We start from the raw sequence: 11,755 nt of genomic DNA on the forward strand, positions 1-11,755 counted from the left end.
CTGCAGGCATTAATTCATCACAGGCAAGCACCTGGGTAGAACAACTAGCCTTCTATAAACAGGCTGCATGGCTTCCTTATATAATCAAATTCTTATACACCCTTAGGGAGGTTTGAACCAACAATGTGGAGTGAGGACTGGGGCTAGTGATTTGAAGTCTTTAACTATAACCACTCCGTCAGAAATTTATATCCCCATTAAATAACCATTTGGCTAAAACCATGAAATTTGATGCCCATGGAATTAAATGATTTTGCAGTAACAATAAGGCACCCTTGTGAACAAAAAGATACAGGAACGGTGACACTTTAAAATATGTTACATAATATAGAGTTGTAGTCTTTATTTAGAGGTGGTCTTAAGTATACAGTTTCCTGAAATACCGGAGATTAAAACATAATAGCACTACATCTTCATTACAGTGTCTTTTAATAAATGGAATAAGTACAAAATAATTAGTCTTATTCATTTAAAATTTAACACTCTATTTTAGGGTTTTGGATTTCATGTATGCCATTTAAATTACTAAAACTGACATACAATGTTCTGTATGGTTGGCTTGAAACATTGAATTTTTGTAATCTTTTGAAGTATTTTAAACCGACTGGGAATTCGATACTTAAACATGTATTCAAAATAATATAGAAATGTAAAAGAAACATTTACCTGCCATTTTAAAGCAGCATACCTCAAAATTTGGCTAAAAAATAATCTTTCTTTCAAATTGAAGTTTGGTCTTATTATGAACATTAGAATATGAATTTTTGTTTCAGTCTAAAATATTTTAAAAGTTCCAAATCAAGAAAAAAATATGACCGCGTCGGGAATCGAACCCCGGACTGCCGCAGCAATAAAGACATTTTCCCCGTCGTCGTAACCAATAGCGCTATAGCTGAAGTAGTGAATAATGACTTCAAAATATAGATATTTATAATCGAGACAGTTTACATGGAGTAAAAGTGAGACAAACACTTTTTGATTTTCATCGTAAAAAGTAGTAAAATCAGCAAATTCTCATGTGTTTCCGTAACATAAAGTTTGTCAGTAATTAAGTTATAAAGCCTTCTTAAGCATTTATTTCAAGATATCTAAAAAAAAAATTTTTTCTGTTGTCGAACGATCTGGAGGTATGCCGCTTTAAACTTTATAAGGCTGAAATACAATCAAGCTAAATGAAACTACAGGTAAAGCTTACGGTAATCATGACTTGTAGTTTGAAATTTAAATCTGTAGAAACACTGAATTACTTCAGCTGAAGCCCACAGCCAATCCCAAAGTCATTAGTATCTAACAATTTAGGGGGAAAAATGACGTATTGCCCTATATTGTAATACAGTACCTGATACATGTAGGACATTTTTCCTAGTATCATATCATATCTGTTTGCTATCATGTTTACTTCAACATTCTTATTCATAATTATATGATTTAATTGTTTTCCGAATTATGCTCGATTTTTCTTGTTGATTTGGGTTTACTGCTCACAAACATAAGACTCTCATTTACAGCAAAATGAAATACAAGGTATGGAATCAAAAGAGGATATGACAGGAGTGTCTTCTAATACTGAAGTTATTAAACAAGTTGAATAATATAATAAAATGTTGGATTTTACTGGTGAAACATCAAAAATACTTTGTTCCTTTTTCTAGACCTTGTCACTTTGAACAATGTCTCCTATACTTAAAGCCCTGCTCCCATCCTACCTTTTAATCTTGAATTGTCACTGAAAAAGCATGAAAATCCTGACTATGAACAGTGACGCCCATCAAAATAGAGTCTATTTTATATAAAATTCTATATGAAATACCTGTGGTTTTGCGGGCTGAAGTGTGGCACGTGGCCGTTAACTGTTACCTATTGTAATCATGGGTTGCATACACACAAAAGAAGTTGAATAGCTACGGAGCAGGGATTTACGACCACGTCAACATCGAAGCTTAAATATTACGCTAGGGTAATTCCAGAATTATATTCTTGCTTAATTTCATTCCTGCTTAGTATATGTCAAACATGTGGTAAAAGCTTTTATGTGTGCTGGAATCACAGAGATACAGCAATGTTAAATGTTAAGACCCTATTAGTTGCTTCTTAGGATCATGTAAGGATATGACAACGGTTCCCACTTTTTTTCTTCAGTGTTTTCTGGTCCTTTGGGATCATGGAGTCCATTCAATAAATGTGTAATAGATTTCCGCTTAAGCCAGTGCTACTAGGGGGCGTGAGAGGTGTTGCACATTTCATTACATCTCATGAACAGACTCGATCAAACCGAGTCTGCTATTATTCTGCATGTTTGCATTCAATGCTTCCAAAGGATCTTTTGACAGATTTGATTTCATATAAAAGTTGTCCCAGAACCACATGGAACCAAATAAATGTTGAATAAAAAGAAAAACATATTACATCTTTCTATGTATATATTCAAACTTGGCCTCTATATATAAAAGGGAGCTAACCTTAGTTTTGTTAGCATTTTATTACAGTGGGTGATATAACACTTAAAGAATTTAGATCTTTATTTTTCAACTATTCAAAATCTATAACAATAACACCGCAGATTAAAAAAGACTAATGTGAAATTATTTGATCTGTATTCAAAGAAAGTTTATCTTTAGTGAATAGAGCGCCAGGAAATTATTGTTAAATGATCAATAAGTATTCATTTTAAGGGTAATCTGAATTGTTTGCCCACCATTACCATGCTATGGTTAAGTAAAGAGGCGTTAAACGATTTTCCTTGATCTTTACAATAATAGTTTCATGTTTGCAGGTAAGCTCCACACAACATAATATAAAATTCTTCATGTTTTTGAATGGTACAATGGTACTGTAATAAGTAAATGTTTGTGTAACAATATAAATAAAGTTATAACATAATTATATGAGAAGTATTGTTAAAGTGGATTAGGTGTGGCTGGCTTATTACCAAGGTTCAAGCCCATTCTCAGTTACAACAATACATTCCCATAAAGATTCCAGTTCATAGAATGCAGAGTTAATTGACCTAAATGACCTCTCAGTAACAGAATCAATTTATGTGATAAACCCATATATTCTCTAATTAACACCCCCACTCATTAAATGCACCCCTGTCCCCATATTCAAAAAAGGTTAATTTACTAAAAAATTTGTATATACTACCACAAGCCCCAAACACCATCCCCTGCCTCCAAACCCCCAGCTTTTGCATAATGTAATACCCCAGAGGTGTTATTAAGGGAGTATAATAGTAATATAAATAACCATGTTTGTCTTCATAATTCAGAATGACAATCAGATTCCAGTTCATAGAATGCAGAGTTAATTGACCTAAATGATCTCAATAGCAGAATCAATTTATGTGATAAACCCGTATATTCTCTAATTAACATCCCAACTCAATAAATTAATACACCCTGCCCCCATATTCAAAAAATGTTAATTTACTAAAACATTTGTATATACTACCATAAACCCCCAACACCACCCCCTCCCTCCAAACCCCCAGCTTTTGCATAATGTAATACCCCAGAGGTGTTATTAAGGGAATATAATAGTAATATAAATAACCATGTTTGTCTTCATAATTCAGAATGACAATCAGATTCCAGTTCATAGAATGCAGAGTTAATTGACCTAAATGATCTCAATAGCAGAATCAATTTATGTGATAAACCCGTATATTCTCTAATTAACATCCCAACTCAATAAATTAATACACCCTGCCCCCATATTCAAAAAATGTTAATTTACTAAAACATTTGTATATACTACCATAAACCCCCAACACCACCCCCTCCCTCCAAACCCCCAGCTTCTGTTTAATGTAATACCCCAGAGGTGTTATTAAGGGAATATAATAGTAATATAAATAATAAATAACCAAGTCTGTCTTCATAATTCAGAATGACAATCAGATATTGTTCGTCTACTGAACCTTTCAACTATACACTTTTGTTCATGCAATCCTTTTTTCGATCCACCAACTCTTATTTACTGTATTACGAATACAAACACTTTTTTTCCGAGGCAATTATATATGTCAATATATTGATGTCGGCTTTTTAATAAATCAAAACCACTTCAACTGTCAAAGTGCAATCATATCTGCCGCCTTAACGCCAAAACAAGTTCACTCTATGTGAAAAACCAGGGAGAACGTCTTTCAGAAATAAAGAACCTTTTAACTTTTTTTATCACATTTATTGCAAAACTTAAGACATCCATTTAATCAACTAGTAATTGAATTGGCCATTGTAAGGTATTGATGCATCATGTATTGAATTATAAAAATAGCGAAATGTCAATCAAGTGTAGGTTTGTTCAATGGAAGACTATATTGATCATTCTAACGATAAAACGAACACTAAATTTTATCTTTTCATATTTTAACAATTATCTTTTTAATGTTTACCTGTTTACAATACATTGCATTATTTTGTGTTTACAAAACTTAAAAGAGTCAAGTTGTTTTGAAGCTCTTAATGGGTTGCCATCAAAAGTGAACCCTTCATTAATAAATCAAGCAGTATATTGATAGAAATAATACAGAGTTACTAGGGCACAAATAAATGTTATTGAAACAATGCATAATTTATAAAAGAGAAGTTTACACACAGAATATTATCAATTTATCACTTTTAACAACTTCAAAACATATAGATGTACAAAAATCTATAATTTTATGAACTACACCTTAAAATGCTGCCACCGTGCTTTATATGTACCAAGTTTTTTTATCTGCCAAGTTTTTTTCCATGTTGTTGTTTTTGCAAAGGAAAATATATCATATACTGGTCAAAGGAGACTTTCTTTTAAGTGAAACAAGAATTAATGACATGTGCTTCAGTTCATACTTAGTCGTTAGTTAAGTTGATCATGTAATACTTATATAACTTAATTATCATGTAATACTAAACTTAAATACAGTTTATCATGTTACTCTAAAATCATATAACACTAAATTCAAGTTTAGTTTATCATATGACAAAGAAATTCAATTCCAAACATAGTCCCCTCACCTTTAGTTTAAAATGACTTGTGGATAAGCATAATGAAAAAGTTTCAAACCTGTTCATGACTCCATTCTTCCAGCCATACCGCTATTTTATCAAGCTGTCTATCAAATTCCACACTGCTCATAGTAGGGGCGCGACCCCCATGTCCCCTCCACGGAATATCATCAGCATTCATTGGTGGCGGAGGAGTCGAACCCTTTATCCTTTTTTTAAGACCTGCTTTTCGTGACAAGCTGGGAAGTCCAGCATCGGGGGTGCTCTGTACTTCAACACTTGTCATCTTGAATTGAAAGAAAAATATCCACTCTTCTTTTTTTGTACAAAATAACACTACTTTCACTCATGGAAAACACAATTTTTCATCTTCTGTAATTCCACTACATAATTATTTCTAACAATTAACACTTATCTCCGTTACATGAAACTTATAGTTTCTACGCTTCTATTAAATAAATATAAATTTTCACTATTCGTTCAATTTACAATCAATATCATAATTTTGTAAGTCAACAATACCAAATGCAATTTTGTTAAATAACTTTTTGTTCCATGATTGTCCTTTTTTGTGTCCCACTACCTAATGTGGTAAATTCAATAAACTGTCATTATATTTGATCAATCAAAATGCATCAATAATATTTTCATACTATTTCTAATCTAATGATTATGCATGTACAAATTTTTTTTAAACGGTACACAATCGGTCACAGATAACAATATATCCCGTCAAATCCATTGTAAATAGAGATTAAGAGTTAATCCGTATTATTTTACTTTGTATTATACCCATAGATCAATTATTTGTCACCTAGATTTAAGCGGAATTAAAAATTTAAATAGTAGATTACAGAATATTAAAGTTTCTGTCAGTTTTGAAACCCAATCAGTACATGTGAGATAAGGGGGTCAGACTGTTTGGTATAGCAGACGGATTTACCCCGGTATCGCCGCCTTTAATCAATGTTTATTGTATTTAAGAGGTGATAATAATGAATGCATTTAGTTAATACACTTACCTGCTAAATACAGTAGTGTTTGTTCAAGTGTAGATTATTTCAGTCTGAAGTAATACATTTTTATCTCCCTTTATACGAGTAAATACTTTTTACCCTTTACCTTGCTAAATTTCAAAAAATGAATTGGTCTGTCGTTCAATTTGGGCAATATCACTTAATATTCAAAGGGGTGTTCACTGAAAATTTACTGATTGAATAACCAACAGTGCAGACCATGATCAGGTCTGCACTGGTCGCAAAGGCGAAATCACTTTCCGCCCGAGCTGGCTAAAGGTTAGTATAATGCATAACAAATCATCATACATGACCCAAAATCTTGATTACTGAAAAAGAATTATATAAACTATACTCACTTCTTAATGTTTTTTTTTCTGTTGGGCTTAACATTACAGCTGGGCACCTAGGCAGAACCAGCAACCTTCCGTAAGTTAGCTGGATGGCTTCCTCACACGAAAGAATTCCACATTAACAACCCACAGCTGAGAGGGATAAATGATTGGAAGTCAGAGACCTTATCCACTCAGCCACAGAGGCCCCTCCACCTCATAAACTTAAATTAGAACAGGGTACAACCACCTTTTTCTTAAAACTATTTCTCATTTAACATAAAGAAAGTAATTGATGTAGGTTTAAAAGCAGTCATGGAAAAATGCAAATCCACTCATTTCAAGCAGACAATGATGTACAGTTTATGTTGCTTTCAAATGATAATTACGTTTCCCGTCTTTCTTAATCGAATTAGTTCTGAAATAGGTAATTAAATCTGTCAAAACTATAGAAATATTTCTTACTTATAAATACGAGGGTAATTATGGGCTTAAGTCGCTCACCTGACTTTGACTACTAGATCTTGAATATACATAAAACATGCTGAATCTCAAATGGTAACAATTATGTTTAGTGTAAAAAACATAAAACAACTCAAGTGCCGCTATTTGAACAAATTTGAGAGAAACTAACATGGATGCTACTGGCCAAGTGTAATGGATTTGCAAAGTGGTTCAAGGGAAATTTGTTAAAACTATTTCTATTTTTATGCCCCCGAAGAAAGGCATATTAGTTTTCAACTGTCCGTCCATTCGTTACAACGTTAACTTTTTGCATGAAGGCACTTTACTCGCAAACCACTGCACCCAGGACCTTCAAACTTCACATGCTGATAGTAATTATTGAGTACATGACCCCTACTGACTTTGGGGTCACCAGGTCAAAGTCACAGGGGCCAATGTTAACCTTTTGCATGAAGGCACTTTACTCGTGAACCACTGCACCCAGGACCTTCAAACTTCACATGCTGATAGCACTTATTGAGTATACGACCCCTACTGACTTTGGGGTCACCAGGTCAAAGGTCAAGGTCACAGGGGCCAATGTTAACTTTTCGCATGAAGGCTCTTTACTCGCAAACCACTGCACCCAGGACCTTCAAACTTCACATGCTGATAGTACTTATTGAGTACACGACCCCTACTGACTTTGGGGTCACCAGGTCAAAGGTCAAGGTCACAGGGGCCAATGTTAATTTTTTGCATGAAGGCATTTTACTCGCGAACCACTGCACCCAGGACTTTCAAACTTAACATGCTGATAGTACTTATTAAGTACACGACCCCTACAGACTTTGGGGTCACTAGGTCAAAAGTCAAGGTCACCAGGTCAAAGGTCAAGGCACTGTGGGGGGCATTTGTCACCATTAGTGACAGCTCTTATTTCTATTTTAAATTCAAGTTGCCACTTAGAGGTCAAAAGCACCCATTTGAAGAAATTTAAAAAAGTACTAAATTATAAGAATGGTACAGAACCAGTCTGATGGAGATCCATCAAGCACTTCTTTAGAAGTTTTTTAAAAGGTATTTCTACCTTTGGCTCTAGTACTGGCCCGAAAAAAGGGCCAAGTGCCCCTAGTTGAACAAAATATGAGGATCTAATGATGATGATACAGACCTGAAGTTTAATGAAGATCCATCAAGCAGTTCATTAGAAGTCAACAAAATGTATTTCTATTAGTAGGTCTAGCAGCTCCTAAAAGTGACATTAGTGTCCCTATTTGAATAAATCTGGGAAGGACCTAATAAGGATGCTACAAACCCAGTTTGGTGAAGATTAATTAAGTGGTTCCTTAGATGTTGTTTAAAGTATTTCTTTGTGTGCATGTTTGGTTTTAGCTTTTTGTCAACAATTTTTCAGTCATATTAATGACAGTGCCTAACTTGTAGCAGTGAGTACAATGCCCGTCTTTATAATGCTGCCTCGCTTGAATTCCATGCCATAGACTTGTGACATGATAATCCAGTCACATTATACCGACACTAGTTTGACCAGTCAGCAACTGGTACCATTCGTCATGTCTTTGGTATGACACAGCCGAGGTGCAAACCACACAAAGGTATTTCTAGTTTTAGTTTCAGTGTCTCCTAAAGAGATCACAGAGTGCACACATTTGAATGAAATTGGATAATGACCTTATAATGATGCTACAGACCAATTTTGATGAAAATCGATCAAGCAGTTCATGAAAGAAATTGCTTAAGTTTTTTAGGGTTTTTTTTATCTTTAGCTCTAGCAGCTCCTAAAAGGAGCAAATAGCCAAAATTTAGACAAATTCAAGACAGGACCTTGCCAGGATGCTACTGACCAAGTTTAGTGCAATTCTGAGCAGAAATTTTAGAGATGTTAAGGTTAAAATGTTGATGAAGGAAAATGGTTGACAGACCATCAGCCTATATACTGATACATGTAGCTTACACTGAACCTGTGATTCAGGCGAGCTAAAAATCTCAGGCTACAGAATTTCTATCAAACCATAAATTGCTATGAATACTTACTTTTATCTGTAGCCACTATAAATTTAGTGCCAACGAGAAATCGGTGAGAAATTTCAGTTTGTTGAACACTCAATTTCCCACTGGTTAAGTACATCTACAAGTCTGGCTCTTGTGACTGTGACACATCATCTGATTCACTTGCAGGACGAAAAAATTTATGGCAGCCATATATTTTGAAAATTCAGAGTAATTTGAATGCTATTCACCACAGGAACATTTATATAGTGTAAAATGTAATATAATTTTAGAACTGGACAAGCAGTTTCTATAAAGATGCCACTATACATATTTAAGGAAAAGTGACAACAAATCAGAATAGTAATTAACACTCTCTGTAGAGGGTGAGAATCACGTGTGTGAAATTATTTTAAAATCAAGCCAGCAGTTTCTTGCAGGATGATTTTTAAAGTTTCCACAGCACATATACAGAAAAAATTTTCAATTCAGAACACATTCTGAAGTTCATGTTTTTAATGAATCAGGGCATTTCAACAATCTTGGAAGAGTCTTAGCATTGACCCAAGGAAAAATTTCATTTTTTGATTTTTTAAAATCGAAGCAGCGGTTAAAACGTTTGAAGATTTTTCTATTTTTAGCTCTTGTGGTCCCTATGTGCAATCATTTGAACAATTTTGGAACAGGACCACCAAGGAACATTCAGGCCAAGTTTCATACATCTCCAGCTAATGGTGGTTTGAAGAAGATACTGACCCATAGACAAACAACGAATGGAAAGTGATCACAATAGCTATCCATGTGCATGTTGCACTCTGAAGAGCTAAAATTCCCGCTGTGATTAGGAGATACAATGACAGCTGGACCACTTACTTTGTATGTTACTCCCCCATGTGCAGTTATGAAACAATGAATAGCATAACTGATTTTCATACTGATAATCTCTGTATATGTCACATTGTCCTGAACTGATTTCTTTTAAGTTTTCTGTAACATAACATAAATGGGGAAAACTGGTCCATAAGCTCTTTTCGAAGACCCAGTAATTATTTCAAATTCTAATTTTGCATAATAAAGGGAAGTTATCCCATCTGAAATGACCCAAGTCTGCAATCACTAATTAACTTCCCTTTACATAAACTGCTACAACAAGAAAAGCTCTTGAAAGGACAGTACTTTCAGTCCTAATTTTTGGACTAATGTTTACAAAATTTAGCTAAAAATAACATCCCAAGGGTCTATCTAGTGATAAAAATTTAAAAAGAGGACTTATTGGATTGCAATATTTGCCTGTGGAGGGATTCAAATGGCTAATTTTTTGCCCGTTTTCTTGTATGATTTTTAGGCCCCTCACTCAAGTCACAATCCTGAATTTGACTGTTAGGGATCTAGTTCGAACAAAGTTTTTATAGCAATGTTATGTAAAATAAGAAAATGTTTCAGTCAACCTCCCTGTACATTCTGAAAAGTACACTAATTTTCTCCCTATAACAAGAGTTGTTCGCAAGACAGCATGCTCGACTTTTCTCAGTGCTTGACTCTGAATTAGAGCTTTGCCAGTAAAAAAATGCCAAGTCAAAAAGGGACATAACTCTGTCAAAATTACAATCAGAGTTGTGGGAATTGTGTCTCCTGGTGTAGACTTTGATAGTAAATAACTATTTAGAGTTTCAAGTCAAAAGCATTAATAGTAACAGAAATATTTGACTTTTAACAAAAAATTCTAAGTTAAAAAGGGGCATAATTTTGTCAAAACTCAAATCAGAGTTATGGGGATTGTTTCTCCTGGTGTAGACTGTGATGGTTAATAATTATTTTAAGTTTCAAGTGAAAAGCTTTGATAGTAACAGAGATATTTGACTTTATCGAAATCTTTAACCAAAAATACTAAGTTAAAAAGGGGCATAATTCTGTCAAAATTCAATCCAGAATTATGGGAAATGTTTCTCCTGGTGTAGACTTTGATGGTTAATAAGTATTTTAAGTTTCAAGTCAATAGCTTTGATAGTAACAGAGATATTTGACTTTATCAAAAACTTTAACCAAAATTTCTAAGATAAAAAGGGGCATAATTCTGTCAAAATTCAATGCAGAGCTATGGGGATTGTTTCTCCTGGTGTAGACTTTGATAGTAAATAACCATTTTAAGTTTCAAGTCAATAGCTTTGAAAGTAACAGAGATATTTGACTTTATCAAAAATTTTAACCAATGGCGACGCCGACGCCTACACCGACGCCGGGGCGAGTGCAATAGCTCTACTTTTTCTTCGAAAAGTCGAGCTAAAAATCTATGTATTTCTAAAATAAATTTGGTATCATGAACTGGGTACCCTTAGTATTCAATCATACAAGCAAATGCATCATGTCAAAGTCTTGCAATTTTTAATTTTTCAAAAACCTTCCTTATGTATACACAGGCACTTGAAGCTGTATCAATAAATACATGTATCCCCATCCACTTAAAATAAGTACTCAGGAGATCTAACCTGCAAATATTTTTATGAGATTCAAACACCAGTGGTGTATCTCTATATAGAACAATGACTCATATGACTGTCCCAAATTTGAGACAAACACCAGCACATGCTGCTTGTAAAATATCTTCTTTCTAATAGCCTTTTAAGTTAAATTCCTTTAGGTAAATCACTAACCCTGTTGCAGTCCCAAATTTGGACCCCAAGGATTCTGCATAAATAAAGTTTTATAGTATTACTAACTATCATGTTTGCGAGCTGATAAATAAAGCAGTTCAGATACGTTTGAAACAAAATAGAATTTGTTATGTAAATGTTTAACAGCTCAATGTAATCAACCATCAGGTAAAGCCAGGAATCCACAAACATTCTGTATAAGACAACATTTCTGAGTCCAAAAGGGAGCATAATTTGGCCAAAATACATGTCAGAGTTATAGGACTTGATGCTATCACCTGGTCTTATAACCCCGAAGACACAAGTGA

General features: G+C 34.1%; 1 protein-coding gene across 1 annotated transcript in view; it reads right to left on the reverse strand.

The window, feature by feature from the left end:
• LOC123551504 (F-box/WD repeat-containing protein 7-like) overlaps window positions 1-5,915 on the reverse strand; it is a 51,146-nt gene extending 45,231 nt beyond the window's left edge. Inside the window, exon 1 of the mRNA XM_053542139.1 lies at window positions 5,053-5,915. Within this exon, the coding sequence (XP_053398114.1) occupies window positions 5,053-5,280 (228 nt within the window). The 5' untranslated portion in view covers window positions 5,281-5,915. The remainder of the gene's footprint in view (window positions 1-5,052) is intronic.
• Between the last annotated feature and the right edge of the window lie 5,840 nt (window positions 5,916-11,755).

The sequence above is a fragment of the Mercenaria mercenaria genome, chromosome 4 (genome assembly GCF_021730395.1).
Source record: "Mercenaria mercenaria strain notata chromosome 4, MADL_Memer_1, whole genome shotgun sequence".
Classification (NCBI taxonomy): Eukaryota; Metazoa; Mollusca; class Bivalvia; order Venerida; family Veneridae; genus Mercenaria; species Mercenaria mercenaria.